This window comes from Anomaloglossus baeobatrachus, chromosome 3 (assembly GCF_048569485.1).
Source record: "Anomaloglossus baeobatrachus isolate aAnoBae1 chromosome 3, aAnoBae1.hap1, whole genome shotgun sequence".
Taxonomy (NCBI): Eukaryota; Metazoa; Chordata; class Amphibia; order Anura; family Aromobatidae; genus Anomaloglossus; species Anomaloglossus baeobatrachus.
This window is the reverse complement of record NC_134355.1, coordinates 676,670,487-676,689,524: the sequence shown is the minus strand read 5'-3', so window position 1 is coordinate 676,689,524 and position 19,038 is coordinate 676,670,487. Positions and strand designations below refer to the sequence as shown.

At 45.7% G+C, this 19,038-nt stretch overlaps 2 protein-coding genes across 2 annotated transcripts in view; one reads left to right on the top strand and one right to left on the bottom strand.

Annotated features, from left to right (window-relative positions):
• The window catches only part of ELP3 (elongator acetyltransferase complex subunit 3), a 208,414-nt gene that overhangs the window by 9,222 nt on the left and 180,154 nt on the right, over positions 1–19,038 (bottom strand). The window lies entirely within an intron of this gene.
• LOC142295825 (uncharacterized) lies at positions 8,173–15,725 on the top strand. Its single transcript, XM_075338913.1, has 8 exons — positions 8,173–8,198; positions 9,839–9,904; positions 10,241–11,467; positions 11,559–11,627; positions 12,730–12,789; positions 14,934–15,056; positions 15,150–15,207; positions 15,316–15,725. The coding sequence occupies exons 1-3, from the start codon at positions 8,173–8,175 to the stop codon at positions 11,178–11,180; spliced, it is 1,032 nt and encodes a 343-aa protein (XP_075195028.1). The 3' UTR covers positions 11,181–11,467; positions 11,559–11,627; positions 12,730–12,789; positions 14,934–15,056; positions 15,150–15,207; positions 15,316–15,725.

The following is a 19,038-nucleotide window of genomic DNA, read 5'->3' as shown; positions in this document are numbered from 1 at the left end:
CGTTTTGATGGAACAATCCTTCACGACCATATTTCTAAATCTATTTTCTAATTTGTCCACAGTGAGATTATGGGGGGAGTATTGTCTCAAGAGTCACAAACCCTTAAATTGAATGCATCGTTCTCTGGAGACATGTCAGTCAGTGGAGAACACAGATCTTGGGATGTAATGTAGATGATCAGTGGTGCGCGGTCCCGAGTCTTCGTCTAGACACCGGCGACAACCTTGAGGCATACATTAAAAATGGATGGAAGACGTTTCCAGAATGTCATCTTTCTCAAGCTTTTGGCGTTTTTTCTACTGTTTTTAATGTCTTGCCTTTTTCTTCTTTTAACCCATTAATACAGAGCTGAGCCCAGTGTAGACCACAGACCACATCCGGCCCTGTGGTTGTTCCAGTCCGGCATGTTGACCAGGACAGGTTAAAGGCTAAAAAAAAACAGTGGACCACAGGGTGCATCGTATACTCCCCCACCGCCCACTTCCTGATGTCACCACTAGACGCATCCTCGGGATGGAAAAGGTGGCTGCTGGCTCCATCTTCCACCAATCAGCGAAAGGCACAGTAGACGTAATACTGCCAACTGCCATTACATCGCTATGTGGTGGCTCATACTGTATATAGGGAGCTATGTGGGGTTCATATGGTATATAGGAGGCTATGTGTTGCTCATACTGCATATAGGGGGCTCACACTGTATATAGGGGTATGTGGGGGGGGGTCATACTGTATATAGGGGTTATGTGGGGTTCATATGGTATATAGGAGGCTATGTGTTGGCTCATCCTGGATATAGGAGGCTCATACTGTATATAGGGGTATGTGGGGGCTCATACTGTATATATGGGCTATGTTGGAGCTCATTCGGTATATAGGGGGCTATGTGGGGCTTCTTAATGTATATAAGACTGTGGGGGCTCATACTGTATATATTGTGCTATGTGGTGCCAATATTGTATATACAGAGGCTATGTGGGGGCTCATACTGTACCTAGGTATGCCATGTGGATATAGGAGGCTAAGTGTGGACTCATACTATATATAGGAGGCTATGTGTGGGGTCTTGCTGTATATAGGGGGCTGTGAGATTCATACTGTATATAGAAGGCTATGTGAAGCCTCATACTAGATATAGGAGGCTATTTGTGGGCTCATGCTGTAATTAGGAGGCTATATGGGGGCTCATGCTGTAATTAGGAGGCTATTTGTAGGTTCATGCTGTAATTAGGAGGCTATTTGTGGGCTCATGCTGTAATTAGGAGGCTATTTGTGGGCTCATGCTGTAATTAGGAGGCTATTTGTGGGCTCATGCTGTAATTAGGAGGCTATTTGTGGGCTCATGCTGTAATTAGGAGGCTATTTGTGGGCTCATGCTGTAATTAGGAGGCTATTTGTGGGCTCATGCTGTAATTAGGAGGCTATTTGTGGGCTCATGCTGTAATTAGGAGGTTGTGGGCTCATACTGTAATTAGGAGGCTATTTGTGGGCTCATGCTGTAACTAGGAGGCTATTTGTGGGCTCATGCTGTAATTAGGAGGGTATGTGTGGGCTCATAATGTATATAGGAAGCTATGTGGGGGCTCATACTGTGCATATGGAAGCCATGTGGGGATCATACTGTATTTAGGGAGCTATATGTGGGTTCATACTGTATATAGGGAGGCCATGTGGGTGTTACTTAGGGAGACTAAAAAAATGTACCGTAAGTTAGAAAAATTAAAATAAAAAATCAAAAAGGAACAAAAACGAAATATAGTTTAAACCCCTCCTTTTTCCCCAGTTTAAAAATAAACAATTTGCTATCACTATGTCCATCCTAAATACAAAGTGGAGTGAAAAAAAATCAACAAAAGGATGCAAATCTGACTTTTCTTTTTTTGTTTTTATTTTCGGTGTTTAATATGTTGTTTAAAGAACTTTGTATTTATAATAATAAATAATAATAATAAAAGATTATTATTATTTATTATTATAAATACAAAGTTTTTTAAACAACACATTAAACACCGAAAATAAAAACAAAAAAAGAAAAGTCAGATTTGCATCCTTTTGTTGATTTTTTTCACTCCACTCACTGCACTTTGTCCACCCCAAAAAATAATAGAAAAATAAACATATTAACAGATTATTTTTTTAGTATTTTTATGGATTTTTTTTTTGGTTACTACTAACATATTAGAAAAAAAAAATCCTATACACGTTTGACATTGTGACAAGTGTACTGGCGGAAAGTAGTCAGAACTGGTAAGAAAATGAACACTTCTGATGATCTGGTTCTGTGTGCCATGTGATCACCTTTTTCCTTATACTTGAGCCGTCTTCATACACAATTGTATTTTTCTTAAGGTACAAAAAAAAAACAAAAAAAAAAAAACAACAACAACAAACAAAAAGTGCGGGTGTATTTCTCTATACATAGCCTCGCTACCTTGGTCTATAATTACACCTTGCGCTTCAAACCCATCTCTGTATTTAAGAAAGTTTCTTTCGCATTTCCGAGCCTTATTATTATGTTAAATTACATTGTATTGTTCGTCTTTCTTTGGTCTTTTTTTTTATTTCCATCCTGCAAGAATGTGTTTGTCCTTTTCTAAATATGTACATAAAGCCGGAAGCAAAGTTCAAAGCAATTAAAGCCTAAAGAAGTGCACGTCAGCGGAGACGACGCAGCCAGGAGCATTGTTCTGGATCTGAGGACAAAACCGTCCTCAGTAATAAAAGTATATGGGCGAAGCTACAAATCACCCAACGCCATCGCAACCCGCACCTGTGCGATCACGTCACTACATCAGAAGAAAGCTGGTGGTTAGAAGTTTGGAGAAGGAATGTGGAGCCCCCTATAACAGCAGTCTGGATGTGTAGTCTGGAGCCCCCCTATAACAACAGTCTGGATGTGTAGTCTGGAGCCCCCCTATAACAGCAGTCTGGATGTGTAGTCTGGAGCCCCTATAACAGCAGTCTGGATGTGTAGTCTGGAGCCCCCTATAACAGCAGTCTGGATGTGTAGTCTGGAGCCCCCTATAACAGCAGTCTGGAGGTGTAGTCTAGAGCCCCCCTATAACAGCAGTCTGGATGTGTAGTCTGGAGCCCCCCTATAACAGCAGTCTGGATGAGCAGTCTGGAGCCCCCTATAACAGCAGTCTGGATGTGTAGTCTGGAGCCCCCCTATAACAGCAGTCTGGAGCCCCCCTATAACAGCAGTCTGGAGCCCCCTATAACAGCAGTCTGGATGTGTAGTCTGGAGCCCCCCTATAAGAGCAGTCTGGATGTGTAATCTGGAGCCCCCTATAACAGCAGTCTGGATGTGTAGTCTGGAGCCCCCTATAACAGCAGTCTGGATGAGCAGTCTGGAGCCCCCTATAACAGCAGTCTGGATGTGTAGTCTGGAGCCCCCCTATAACAGCAGTCTGGAGGTGTAGTCTGGAGCCCCCCTATAACAGCAGTCTGGAGGTGTAGTCTGGAGCCCCCCTATAACAGCAGTCTGGAGGTGCTGTCTGGAGACCCCTATAACAGCAGTCTGGATGTGTGGTCTGAGCCCCCCCTATAACAGCAGTCTGGATGTGTGGTCTGAGCCCCCCCTATAACAGCAGTCTGGATGTGTGGTCTGAGCCCCCCCTATAACAGCAGTCTGGATGTGTGGTCTGGAGCCCCCCTATAACAGCAGTCTGGATGTATAGTCTGGAGCCCCCCTATAACAGCAGTCTGGATGTGTGGTCTGGAGCCCCCTTATAACAGCAGTCTGGATGTGTAGTCTGGAGCCCCCCTATAACAGCAGTCTGGATGTGTGGTCTGGAGCCCCAGTATAACAGCAGTCTGGATGTGTAGTCTGGAGCCCCCTATAACAGCAGTCTGGATGTGTGGTCTGGAGCCCCAGTATAACAGCAGTCTGGATGTGTAGACTGGAGCCCCCTATAACAGCAGTCTGGAGGTGTGGTCTGGAGCCCCCTATAACAGCAGTCTGGAGCCCCCCTATAACAGCAGTCTGGAGCCCCCTATAACAGCAGTCTGGAGGTGTGGTCTGGAGCCCCCTATAACAGCAGTCTGGATGTGTAGTCTGGAGCGCCCCTATAACAGCAGTCTGGATGTGCAGTCTGGAGCACCCCTATAACAGCAGTCTGGATGTGTGGTCTGAGCCCCCCCTATAACAGCAGTCTGGATGTGTGGTCTGGAGCCCCCCTATAACAGCAGTCTGGAGGTGTAGTCTGGAGCCCCCCTATAACAGAATTCTGGATGTGTGTTACAATGTAAATGAAAGACTGCATTATAGTACAGACCCCAGTATACCCCGCACTGTACACAGGTCTTGTATATACAGGTGAGGGGCTGTATGTACCAGAGTATAGACCCCCTACATTATTTAAGGGAACCTGTCAGGTGCAATATGCACGCAGAACCACAAGCAGTTCTGGGTGCATATTGCTAATCCCGCCTACCCGTCCCTGCATCTGGTAGCATAGATAAAGATATATTTACAAATGTATTTCAAAAGATCTTTTATGGTAATTTGCTAATGAGCTCAGAGACTAGTCCCAAGGGCGTGGCTTCCCTGGCTAGTCGCCTCATTAGCATGTAAGCACTCCTCTGTGGGGATGCCATCATGCTAATGAATGAATCCGCTGCCATCGCCGCACCATGCTGGATTTCGGCTCGGTGCGTGTGACTCCGGAGTTTGATGACCTATCCTAATATAGATCAAATTATAAGTAAATCCGCCCCTGGCAGGTGACCCCCTACAAAAGCCCACCCTAGGAGACCACCAGGAATCAGCCAGGTAGGAACATTACCAGTCCAGGGCCTGAGGGAATGGATAGATTTGGGGAACTTAGTGATATAGACACATGAATATACGGGCACATGACACCCATGTAACATCTGTGTCTGTCATGAAGGGTGACCCCGGTGGTCAACAAAATTACACAGCTGATGGCTTTTATTATTTTTTTTTCTATTATTTTTTGGGGGGAGGCGGGGGCAAAAGTTCATGTGGCTCATAGGAAAAGACCCTTCCTATCACAGATCTGCGATAATTAGGGGTCCTGTTGGGGGTCTTGCACTGGGGTCCCCGAGCTTTGTCACCACCCTGCTTACATACAGGACGCTGTGACGCTCCATAACCCTTCCTGCAGAGGTCAGGGGCTTCACATTACTATAATAGGAAGTTACTTCTACTGGGCCAAAGAATACAATAATATCTCCCCTCCACTGTCTGAGATCACATGGCACAAACCTCAGCTGCTGCAGAACATCATAATACACAGCAGTTATCCGTCTCAGTTGAAGAGGTTCTGCAGCAGCTGAGTTGTGTATTGTTTAGCAATAGTGTAGCATCCTCAGCTAAAATTATAAAAACTATTCCCCATAGACATCTAATGTTTAATAATCATCATTTATACAATAAATATATATAATCTGCCCAGCAAAAGATTTACTATTTACAAACACTGAGAAAACCTGTGTAATAATCTTCTCCAACGCACAGATTTATATACATTTATATTATAGTAAAACAGACAGGAGATTTCTATTCCACATTCTCTGCCCATTCATCGGTTGGCAGCAAACATGGGGCCGGCTGCTGTGATGTCACAATGCTCAGGGTTCTCCATGATGATGTCATAATGGAATGGAATGTCCGGAGGGTATAGAAGCCCCCCGCACACTGACATCAGCGCCATTTCTTGAGTTGATGCTTTTGCTGAAACTTCACTTTGGTTCTGGAAGAGTGATCTAGTTTGTGCTCCACATCTAGTGTTTACTTCCATTACTTGTTATTGATCTTTGATCAGGGCACAATAATACCAGTGCCCCCGGAGAGCTCAGATCTCCATATTACATCAGCTCCAGGTACCTACAGGTATCTAAGCCATGAGTACCCGGGAGCTGCGTCAGCTGATCGCTGACAATGAAGCATGGCGGCGCCGACCAGAGAATCGTGGTAAGTGAAATATGTAGGGATGATAAAAAATATTCACACCCTATAGGGCAGGGGTCTCAGACTCGGCTGGGGATAAGGGCCGCACTCTTTTCAGGAGAAAGACATCTTTATTGGAACCATATGTTTTTCCATACAGCTTTGGTCACAATTCTGGAACATTTTCCTTATGACAAAAAATTGCACAGTTTTTTTGTTTAATATATATATATATATATATATATATATATATATATATACACACTCATATACACATATATATATATATATATATATATATATACACACACACATACACACACATATACATATATATATATATATATATATATATATACACACACACATACATATATATATATATATATATATACACACACACATACACACACATATACATATATATATATATATATATATATATATATATATATATACACACATATACATATATAAATATATATATATATATACACACATATACATTATATAATATATATAAATATATATATATATATATATATATATATATACACACACATATACATACATATATACACACACACACTATTTACTAGTAAAAAATAACATGTTTTTGTTGGTTTGTTTTTTTTTTTTTTTTACAAATTTCAACCCCTTTTTCTAAATAATATAGTTTTGCAATTAGCACCATATAGTAATTTTGGCCAACATCTTGTAGTAATGTTCCAATCCTGGTTCTCATCTTTTATTACGGTCACCATCCCATCCTGTAGTAATGTCCCCATTCTGTAGTACTGTGCCTCATCCTTGTCCTATCCTGTAGTAATGTCGGCATCCTGTAGTAATGTGCTCAACCTTCTCTTCTTGCAGTAATGTGCCCCATCCTTGTCCCCATCCCGTATAAATGTGCCCCATGCTGGTCATCATCCTGTAGTAATGTGCCCTTCTTTGACGCCTTCTTGTAGTAATGTGCCTCATCCTAATCCTAATCCTGTACTAATGGGCCCATCTTGGTCCTCACCCTGTAGTAATGTGCACATCCTTTTGCCCATTCTGTAGTAATGTGCACATCCTTGTGCAAATCCTGTAGTAATGTGCCCATGCAGGTCCTTTTCTTTTAGTATTGTCCCCTTTTCTTATAGCAACGTCCCCATCCTGGTCACCTGTTGTGCTACTCATATAATATATTATATATATATATATATATATATATATATATATATATATATATATGTAGATATATATATATATATATATATATATATATATATATATATATATATATATATATATATATATAATATATTATATATAATACATATATATATATATATATATATATATTATATATACACACATATATACATACATTATATATACATACATATATACATACATACACACACACACACACACACCCCCCAATACTTTATTCTCACCACTTGTCCTCCGTTCCCTCGGCGTCCTCTTTCCTGCTTCATGTGGCTGCAGGCACATGGACTTGGTAATGATCACAGCCATTGTCAGCCCTTCATCTGAAATTCAGAGGAACGCTCTGCCGGCGCTGCGCAGAGTCACGTTCTCTCTGCAGAACATCATAATACACACCACAGTTGCTGCCAGTCTCAGTTGAAGAGGTTCTGCAGTAGCTGAATTGTGTGTTGTTTAGCAATAGTGTACCACCCACACCTAGAAATTATAAATAATATTCCCCATAGACATCTAATGTTTAATAATCATCATTTATATAATAAATATATATATTATCTACCCAGCAAAAGATTTACTATTTACAAACATTGAGAAAACCTGTGTAATAATCTTCCCCAACGCACAGATTTATATTATAGTAAAACAGACAGGAGATTTCTATTCCACATTCTCTGCCCATTCATCGGTTGGCAGCAAACATGGGGCCGGCTGCTGTGATGTCACAATGCTCGGGGTTCTCCATGATGATGTCATAATGGAATGGAATGTCCGGAGGGTATAGAAGCCCCCCGCACACTGACATCAGCGCCATTTCTTGAGTTGATGCTTTTGCTGAAACTTCACTTTGGTTCTGGAAGAGTGATCTAGTTTGTGCTCCACATCTAGTGTTTACTTCCATTACTTGTTATTGATCTTTGATCAGGGCACAATAATACCAGTGCCCCCGGAGAGCTCAGATCTCCATATTACATCAGCTCCAGGTACCTACAGGTATCTAAGCCATGAGTACCCGGGAGCTGCGTCAGCTGATCGCTGACAATGAAGCATGGCGGCGCCGACCAGAGAATCGTGGTAAGTGAAATATTTAGGGAAGATAGAAAATATTCACACCCTATAGCGCAGCGCACTCTTTTCAGGAGAAAGTGACATTTTTATTGGAACCATATGTTTTTCTATAAAGCTTTGCATCACAGTTTTTGAACATTTTTTTATGACAACAATTGCACAGTTTTTTTGTTTAATATATAATAAATAAATATATATCTACATACACACACACACACACACACACACACACACACACACACACACACACACACTATTTACTAGTAAAGAAACATGCTTTTTTTTACAAATTTTTAACCCCTTTTTTTATAAATAATAAAGTTTTACAATTAGCACCATAAAGTAATTTTGGCCAACATCTTGTACTAATGTTCCAATTCTGGTCCTCATCTTTTAGTAATGTCACCCATCCTAGTTTGTAGTAATGTGCCCGTCCTTGTCTCCATCCTGTAGTAATGTCCCCATTCTGTAGTAATGTGCCCATCCTTGTCCCCATCCTGTAGTAATGTCGGCATCCGGATCCTCATCCTGTAGTATTGTGCCCGTACGTGTCCCCATCCTGTAGCAATGTCCCCATTCTGTAGTAATGTGCCCATCCTTGACCCCATCCTGTAGTAATGTCCCCATTCTGTAGTAACGTGCCCCATCTTTGTCCCCATCCCATATTAATGTGCCCCATTCTGGTCCTTATCCTGTAGTAATGTGCACTTCCTAGACGCCTTCTTGTAGTAATGTGCCCCATCCTGGTCCTTATCCTGTACTAATGTGCCCATCTTGGTCCTCATCCTGTAGTAATGTGCCCGCCCTTGTCGCCATTCTGAAGTAATTTTCCCCATCCTTGTGCCCATCCTGTAGTAATGTACCCATGCAGGTCCTTTTCTTGTAGTATTGTCCCCTTAACTGGACCTCTTTTTGTAGCAATGTCCCATCCTGGTCCCCTGTTGTGCTATTCTACACACAAACACACACACTTTCACTTATGCAGCCCCAGCAGGCAACACACACACACACAAAAACTTTCTTCTCACCACTTGTCCTCCGTTCCCTCGGCATCCTCTTTCCTGCTTCATGTGGCTGCAGGCACATGGACCTGGTAATGATCGCAGCCATTGTCAGTGCTTCATCTGAAATTCAGAGGAACGTTCTGCCGATGCTGCGCAGAGTCAAGTTCTCTCTGCACAACTATTCCAATAGCAGCCACTGGCCAATCAGAGGCAAGCAACTGAGGTCATACGGGTCAGTTGCTTGCCTCTGATTGTCTGGTGGCTGCTATTTAGTTGTGCAAAGAGAGCTCAACTCCTCAGCTCCAGCAAAATAGTCATCTGAAATAAAACGCTGACGGCCCCTGCACCAGCCGCGATTGTTACTGGGTCCGCGTGCCTGCGGGCCGCAAGCAGCAGCTTGAAGGGTAACATGTAGCCCACAGCCGTGTGTTTGAGATCTCTGCTATAGGGCATTCTTGGGAGGAGATATTATGGGTATGGTGGGCCACATTTTAAGACAGACACTGCAGGTAAACTAAAGTCCAAAATAAGGCATTTTTTTCTAGGGTTCTCCTCTCCCTAAACACCACAGCAGCAGATGGGCCAATCCCTGAAGGCCAAAAGTGTTGGAAATAATCACTATAAATTATTATTTCTTTATAGGTCAGGCCATAATGGTCCGAAGGTTGAGGTCTCAAGTAAGACATCGAAGAAGACCTACCAGTGGACGTCAGAGAGACAGCAATGCTGTCACTGAGAGGAGAGGGAGACATGCCAGCTATCCTCCACTTCAAAGGAGACAAGAAGAGGGCAGGGAAAGAAGCCGCTCTCCTCTAAGACCAGCCCCTGCCGGGCCCTCCAGTTCAACAGCGGAGGGCAGCTGGGGCTGGAGCAGCTGGGGCTGGAGCAGCTGGGGCTGGAGCAGAGATAGAAGTCCCTCTCCTCCAAGACCACCCCCTGCCGGGCCCTCCAGCTCAACAGCGGAGGGCAGCTGGGGCTGGAGCAGCTGGGGCTGGAGCAGCTGGGGCTGGAGCAGAGATAGAAGTCCCTCTCCTCGAAGACCAGCCCCTGCCGGGCCCTCCAGCTCAACAGCGGAGGGCAGCTGGGGCAGGAGCAGAGGAAGAAGCCCCTCTCCTCGAAGACAAGCCCCTGCCGGGCCCTCCAGTTCAACAGAGGAGGGCAGCTGGGGCAGGAGCAGAGGAAGAAGCCCCTCTCCTCGAAGACAAGCCCCTGCCGGGCCCTCCGGTTCAACAGCCGAGGGCAGCTGGGGCAGGAGCAGGGGAAGAAGCCCCTCTCCTCGAAGACAAGCCCCTGCCGGGCCCTCCAGCTCAAGAGCAGAGGGCAGCTGGGGCAGGAGCAGAGGAAGAAGCCCCTCTCCTCGAAGACAAGCCCCTGCCGGGCCCTCCAGTTCAACAGCGGAGGGCAGCTGGGGCAGGAGCAGAGAAAGAAGCCGCTCCCCTCAAAGACAAGCCCCTGCGGGGCCCTCCAGGTCAATAGCGGAGGGCAGCAGGGGCAGGAGCAGAGGAAGAAGCCCCTCTCCTCGAAGACCAGCCCCTGTTGGGCCCTCCAGGTCAATAGCGGAGGGCAGCAGGGGCAGGAGCAGAGGAAGAAGCCCCTCTCCTCGAAGACAAGCCCCTGCGGGGCCCTCCAGGTCAATAGCGGAGGGCAGCAGGGGCAGGAGCAGAGGAAGAAGCCCCTCTCCTCGAAGACCAGCCCCTGTTGGGCCCTCCAGGTCAATAGCGGAGGGCAGCAGGGGCAGGAGCAGAGGAAGAAGCCCCTCTCCTCGAAGACAAGCCCCTGCGGGGCCCTCCGGGTCAATAGCGGAGGGCAGCAGGGGCAGGAGCAGAGGAAGAAGCCCCTCTCCTCGAAGACAAGCCCCTGCGGGGCCCTCACCATCCAGCCACGCACCCATTCAAGCGCAGGCAGTGCCTGTGATCCCACCACCACTGCCACAGGTGGATCCACCTGCACAAAATGTACCTTTGCCGAGGAGAAGGCGTGGTAGGGTTAGCAGGAGAGCTCCGGAAATTGCGAGATTCCCAACAAGGAATGTAACCTCACAGGAGGAGGGCGAGAGATGTCCCATATGTATAGAGGACTATCAGATCGGAGAGCAGGTCACAGTGCTCCCGTGCATCCACTGCTTCCATCCGGTTTGCGTTACTGAGTGGCTGCTCTCCCACCCTCAGTGCCCCCTGTGCCGTAACCCCTGCTTCAGAGACGCACCACAATGACATCTTAAGATGTCCATGGTGCGGGCAGTGGAAGAGACCATCTGTAATTCCAGCCCAGGTAAGGGACCCTGCATTCACTAAAACTAATTTGAAGGCTGTAAAAAAAAAAAAAAAAATCACCTTTAACTTCTTGTTGTTTTGTTCTGTAGTTTACCATCAGCTTTGGTCAATATCTAACATGAAGGGCTCAAAACAGGACGTCCCCCAAACACCGGACGGTAAGTCATCACTCATTCCCTTTGTCCAATGATATGTACTGTATTTTTCACTTTGTAAGACACTTTTTTTTTCCCCTAAAAGTGGGGGTAAAATGGGGGTGCATCTTACAAAACGGATATGGCTTACTGGGGCGGCGGTTGGCGAGTGGTGTAATAGAAGACAGGCTCACAGGACCCGCTTGGGGGTGTTGCGGCGTGCGGCAGTGATCTGCGGGCGGCCTGTGAGGGTGTCTTAGCGGCGGGTGCATTGATCGGCGGCCTGTGAGGGTGTCTTAGAGGCGGGTGCATTGATCGGCGGCCTGTGAGGGTGTCTTAGCGGCGGGTGCATTGATTGGCGGGCTGCGAGGGTGTCTTGGCGGCCGGTGCATCTTGGCGGCCGGTGCATTGAGCTGACTGCCGGATCCATTGAATTGCCCACAGTTGACGAGATGAACTTCAAGAAAATGGCCGCGGAAGCGGCGTTTGCGCAGATTGACACGATGGACTTAAAGAAAATGGTTGCGGAGTCCTATCTGCGCATGTGCCGCCTCCGCGGTAATTTTCTTGACGTTCGTCTCGTCAACTGTAGGCAATTTAATGGAGTCGGCAGTCAGCTTAATGCACCTGCCGCCGAGACACCCCTGCAGACCGCCAACCCACCGAGACACACCGTGTTGTGACACCTCCACAGACCTCCTGCCCACGCACAGATCAATGGCTGCCGCGACACCCCCAAGCGTATCTTGTGACCCTGCCTCCTATGACCCCGCTGCACCCTTGTCGTCCTGGTAAGCCATACCCGGGGGATTCAAATGCGCCCGCTGCTACACTCCCGAGCCGCAGCATCACCGACCCTACTGAGCCGCAACACCCCCTCCTCTGAGCCCGGAGCATCGCCTACCCCGCCGCCTGTGACCTTCCTGAACCGCTCCCCCACGCCGCTCCCCCTAGTAAGCATTAGCATTAAGATGCACTAGGATTATAAGACGGACCCTCTTTAACATTAAAAAAAAATATTTTTTCCTATTCTCCTCTAAATTTAGGGTGCGTCTTATAATCCGGGGCGTCTTATAAAACGGTATATTACATGTAACAAATAATTGCTGCTTTCTCCTCTTTGTAGAAGGAAAGTTAAAAGTCTGGAAAACAAAGAAGAATTAGATAAGAACAACCTGTGCTTCATGTAAGTAAATATTACCATTCAATTTCTTTTAGTCTCCAGCTCATTTTACTAGGAATCTATTCACATGATAAATTCAGGGACGGAATGATCATGGTCGGGACCCCTGCGAGGCCCGGGGGTACAGGGTGATGTATAATACCAGAAAGAGACAAAAGGTACAAGCATGGGATAGGAAACCTGGTTACTGAGTGACACAAGCGCTTTCCCTCATCACCCAGCTTTCCCATGCTCTGCTATATACATCTTTCTCTCAGCACCTAGCTTTCCCATGCTCTTCTATATACATCTTTCTCTCAGCACCCAGCTTTCCCATGCTCTTCTATATACATCTTTCTCTCAGCACCCAGCTTTCCCATGCTCTTCTATATACATCTTTCTCTCAGCACCCAGCTTCCCCATGCTCTGCTATATACATCTTTCAGCACTCAGCTTTCCCATGCTCTGCTATATACATCTTTCTCTCAGCACCCAGCTTTCCCATGCTCTGCTATATACATCTTTCTCTCAGCACCCAGCTTTCCCATGCTCTTCTATACATTTTATAGCATCCAGCTTTCCCATGCTCTGCTATACATATTTCTTTCATTATCCAGCTTTCCCATGCTCTTCTATTTTTCAGCACCCAGCTTTCCCATGTTCTGCTATATACATCTTTCGTTCATCACCCAGCTTTCCCATGTTCTGCTATATACATCTTTCTTTCATCACCCAGCTTTCCCATGTTCTGCTATATACATCTTTCTTTCATCACCCAGCTTTCCCATGTTCTGCTATATACATCTTTCTTTCATCACCCAGCTTTCCCATGTTCTGCTATATACATCTTTCTTTCATCACCCAGCTTTCCCATGCTCTGCTATACATCTTTCCCTCATCACCCAGCTTTCCCATGCTCTGCTATACATCTTTCTTTCATCACCCAGCTTTACCATGCTCTGCTATACATCTTTCTGGGGATAGGAAACCTGGTTACTGAGTGAAAGAAGCGCTTTCTCTCATTACCCAGCTTTCCCATGGTCTGCTATATACATCTTTCTCTCAGCACCCAGCTTTCCCATGTTCTGATGTCGGAAACCTGGGTGTTGAAATATATATAGCAGAGCATAGGAAAGCCGGGTGCTGAGGAAAGGATACATAAAAGAGCATTAGGAAAACTGGGAGCGGTGGGAAAGATGTATAGCAGAGCATTAAGAAAGCTGGGTGCTAAGGGAGAAATATTTAGCACAGCATTAGGAAAGCCGGGTGCTGAGGGAGAGATATATAGCAGAGCATTAGGAAAGCCGGGTGCTGAGGGAAGATGTATACAAGGCAGTGGAAAGCTGGGTGCTGAGGGAGAGGCGTATACAAGGCAGTGGAAAGCTGGGTGCTGAGGGAGAGGTGTATACAAGGCAGGGGAAAGACCGGGTGCTGAGGGAGAGGTGTATACAAGGTAGTGGAAAGCTGGGTGCCGAGGGAGAGGTGTATACAAGGCAGGGGAAAGACCGGGTGCTGAGGGAGAGGTGTATACAAGGCAGTGGAAAGCTGGGTGCTGAGGGAGAGGTGTATACAAGGCAGGGGAAAGACCGGGTGCTGAGGGAGAGGCGTATACAAGGCAGTGGAAAGCTGGGTGCTGAGGGAGAGGTGTATACAAGGCAGGGGAAAGACCGGGTGCTGAGGGAGAGGTGTATACAAGGCAGTGGAAAGCTGGCTGCTGAGGGAGAGGCGTATACAAGGCAGGGGAAAGACCGGGTGCTGAGGGAGAGGTGTATACAAGGCAGTGGAAAGCTGGGTGCTGAGGGAGAGGTGTATACAAGGCAGGGGAAAGACTGGGTGCTGAGGGAGAGGTGTATACAAGGCAGTGGAAAGCTGGGTGCTGAAGGAGAGGTGTATACAAGGCAGGGGAAAGACCGTGTGCTGAGGGAGAGGCGTATACAAGGCAGTGGAAAGCTGGGTGCTGAGGGAGAGGTGTATACAAGGCAGGGGAAAGACCGGGTGCTGAGGGAGAGGTGTATACAAGGCAGTGGAAAGCTGGGTGCTGACGTAAACAGGTGGAGCAGAGCATGGAAAAGCTGTTGGGGGGTGACTGAAGTCCAAATTTTGCAGCAGGGACCATCAAACTCTAGTTACGCCACCGGATATAATGATTTGTTATTTTCTCTTCACAGAAATCTGCATTATTTTGAAGGCTGGAATAAAATCCTCTTCATTTTCTTGCTGTTCTGGTCTCTTTGGTCACATCTCACCAAGCATGAAGGACCATGAACGTGGACACCCCAAAACAGCGGATGGTGAGTTCCCCGCATTTCCTCTTCTCTCTCCGCCCCATGATCTGTATATTACATATTATATAATACTTTTTGTTGTTTTTTTCCTTTTTATAGACAGAAGGTCCAAGTCTATAAACCATTGAGGGATTGATCAGAGCGACCTGCGCTTCATGTAAGTAGATATTGGAATTTGCTTCTTTTCTTCCAGTCGTCAGCTCCTTTGTATTTGGTTTAGGAATGTGTTGATGGGATGTAATATCTTGTTGTCTTCTCTTTACAGAAATCTGCAGAAGTTACAGGTCATTTCCATCAAGATCCACAGATTCTCATCAGCTCCATAGAAACAACGATTCCATCATGAGCAGAGATCCTGAGATCAACTGCATCTCCAGACTATGATAGTCTCATATATTCCATCTATGGGCGGCACGGTGGCTCAGTGGTTAGCACTGCAGTCTTGTGGTGGCTCAGTGGTTAGCACTGCAGTCTTGTGGTGGCTCAGTGGTTAGCACTGCAGCCTTGCAACGCTGGGGTCCTGGGTTCAAATCCCACCAAGGACACCACCTGCAAGGAGTTTGTATGTTCTTCCCGTGTCTGCGTGGGTTTCCTCCGGGTTCTCCGGTTTCCTCCCACACTCCAAAGACATACGGATAGGGAATTTAGACAAAATATTTATAAAAATAAATCATATTGACCGTTTCTATGTCTGGTTGTGACTTTACTGTATAGAATTATGTTACATACCTCTAGGAGCACATAATGATAAGTGACTGGAGGGAGTATTAGGGAGTAGGGATGAGCGGACCCCTGGATGTTCGGGTTCGCTGGGTTCTGCTAAACTGTAGTTAAAAGTTCGGCTCGGCAACTCAACTTGACCCCGGACCTCAAACCCCATAGCAGTCAATGGGTGCAGAACCTATTTAGGGAGGTGAGGGACCCCAGGGGCCAGCGGTAGGTTTGGTCAGGGGTCACCATCTCTGTCCCTAGACACAGGATTTCCTTTCGCTAGGTATTCCCCCGTACCTAGCATGAGTATGTGAGTGCAAACTTCTGAATTCTCACAATGCGTGCACTGCACACTGTCAGGATTGTCTGGTGGGAGTGGGAGGTCATGAAATTACAAGTTTGTGAGTTACATACAGTACAGTCCAAAAGTTTGGACACACCTTCTCATTCAAAGAGTTTTCTTTATTTTCATGACTCTGAAAATTGTAGATTCACATTGAAGGCATCAAAACTATGAATTAACACATGTGGAATGAAATACTTAAAGTGTGAAACAACTGAAAATATGTCTTATATTCTAGATTCTTCACAGTAGCCACCTTTTACTTTGATTACTGCTTTGCACACTCTTGGCATTCTCTTGATGATCTTCAAGAGGCAGTCACCGGAAATGGTTTTCACTTCACAGGTGCGCCCTGTCAGGTTTAATAAGTGGATTTCTTGCCTTATAAATGGGGTTGGGACCATCAGTTGTGTTGTGCAGATGTCTGGTGGATACACGGCTGATAGTCCTACTGAATAGACTGTTAGAATTTGTATTATGGCAAGAAAATAGAAGCTAAGTAAAGAAAAACGAGTGGCCATCATTACTTTAAAAAATGAAGGTCAGTCAGTCCGAAAAATTGGAAAAATTTTGAAAGTTTCCCCAAGTGCAGTGGCAAATACCATCAAACGCTACAAAGAAACTGTCTCACATGAGGACCGTCCCAGGAAAGGAAAACCAAGAGTCGTCACCTCAGCTGCGGAGGATAGGTTTATCCGAGTCACCAGCCTCAGAAATCGCAGGTTAACAGCAGCTCAGGTTAGAGACCAGGTCAACGCCACACAGAGTTCTAGCAGCAGACACATCTCTAGAACAACTGTTAAGAGGAGACTTTGTGCAGCAGGCCTTCATGGTAAAATAGCTGCTAGGAAACCACTGCTAAGGAAAGGCAACAAGCAGAAGAGACTTATTTGGGCTAAAGAACACAAGGAATGGACATTAGACCAGTGGAAATCTGTGCTTTGGTCTGATGAGTCCAAATTTGAGATCTTTGGATCCAACCACCGTGTCTTTGTAGAAAAGGTGAACGGATGGACTCTACATGGCTGGTTCCCACTGTGAAGCATGGAGGAGGAGGAGGTGTGATGGTGTAGGGGGGCTTTGCTGGTGATACTGTTGGGGATTAATTAAAAATTGAAGGCATACAGAACCAGCATGGCTACCACAGCATCTTGCAGCAGTGTGCTATTCCATCCGGTTTGCATTTAGTTGGACCATCATTTATTTTTCAACAGGACAATGACCCCAAACACACCTCCAGGCTGTGTAAGGGCTATTTAACTAAGAAGGAGCGTGATGGGGTGCTACACCAGATTACCTGGCCTCCACAGTCACCAGACCTGAACCCAATCGAGATGGTTTGGGGTGAGCTGGACCGCAGAGTGAAGGCAAAAGGGCCAACAAGTGCTAAGCATCTCTGGGAACTCCTTCAAGACTGTTGGAAGACGATTTCCGGTGACTACCTCTTGAGGCTCATCAAGAGAATGCCAAGAGTGTGCAAAGCAGTAATCAAAGCAAAAGGTGGCTACTTTGAAGAACCTATAATATAAGACATATCAGTTGTTTCACACTTTTTTGTGAAGTATTTCATTCCACATGTGTTAATTCATAGTATTGATGCGTTCAATGTGAATCTACAATTTCCACAGTCATGAAAATAAAGAAAACTCTTTGAATGAGAAGGTGTGTCCAAACTTTTGGTTTGTACTGTCCATGTGATCATGTGCCGGCTAGACATGCATGGCATCGCTCAATGAAAATGAATTGAGTGAGGCTGGACACGTCTAGTCAGAATGTGGCTGGAAGTATGGAAATCGGATAAATCGGATACTAGCAGTCACATATTCACCTGCTCCCTGCATTGGCACTGGAGGATCCTGACAGTGTGCATACTGCTAGGATTCAAAAGTCTGGAGTCACATAGAGTGACCCCAAACCTGGACAACCCCTCTAATTCAAGAGGTTTATTTGCCCTGTTGCCTTTTTTATTATTATACCTATTGGTTGATCCCTTCCATTGTTTAAAGGTGTTATGAATATTTTCTGAGGAATTCCACCTTTTATTAAAAACAGAGTCTGATTCATCTAAGCCTTACCCTGTATTCTGGGGTAAATAGCTCTGAAAAGTCACATAGGAAGGAATGGTATCCAAGACCCCAAGGCATAAAGCGTTATTAATAGTGATGGACGAGCACGAAAATACTCAGGTGCTCGGGGGGAGGAATTCCTAACACTCGGGGGCTCGTCTCGAGTAACGAGCATAATGTAAGGCAATGGGAAACTCGAACATTTCTCCGGCAGACCCCTGGGGAAGTCTGAGGGGGCCTGGACATCACTGAAGTGGAAGGGGAATAGCATGGGGAGACCCGGGGGGGAAGGGGGGGGGGAGACCCGGGGGGGGGGGGGGAGACCCCTGACAAAGCTCTGACTCCCAAATCACTGCTCAAAACAATGTTGTCAGAGTATTACGCCTCTATAACGGACTGACAAGAAACCGGACAAAACCGGGGATAAACAGATTTTAATGGAGAAAATGTTAGGAAACAAACTTTCCTGTGTTATGACATGTTTATAAGGTAAAATTAAGTAGAGAGAAAAACAGTTAGCTCCGCCCCTTTGGCTATATTAACACTGAGGGTCTGTGCGGACGGGGAGTATTTGGGTAAAATTTCCGCCCCATTTCTGCATCTCTTGGCACAAGAATTGCAGAAAAAAATTCACGTTTATTGCTGTTTTTTTTATTGCTTTCAAGCAGCAAAAATGCTGAAAGAATTGACCCGCTGCAGATTATTTACCACATCAAATCTGCCAGGAAGAAAGCTCCACATGTGCACGACGCTTCATTCTCACTGACTTGGCTGGAGAACGATGTGTTACAGATTTGTGACTAAACTGCATTAAAAAAAAAAAATAAAGCATCACTAAATGCTATAATAATGCCCTGTGTGCACACAG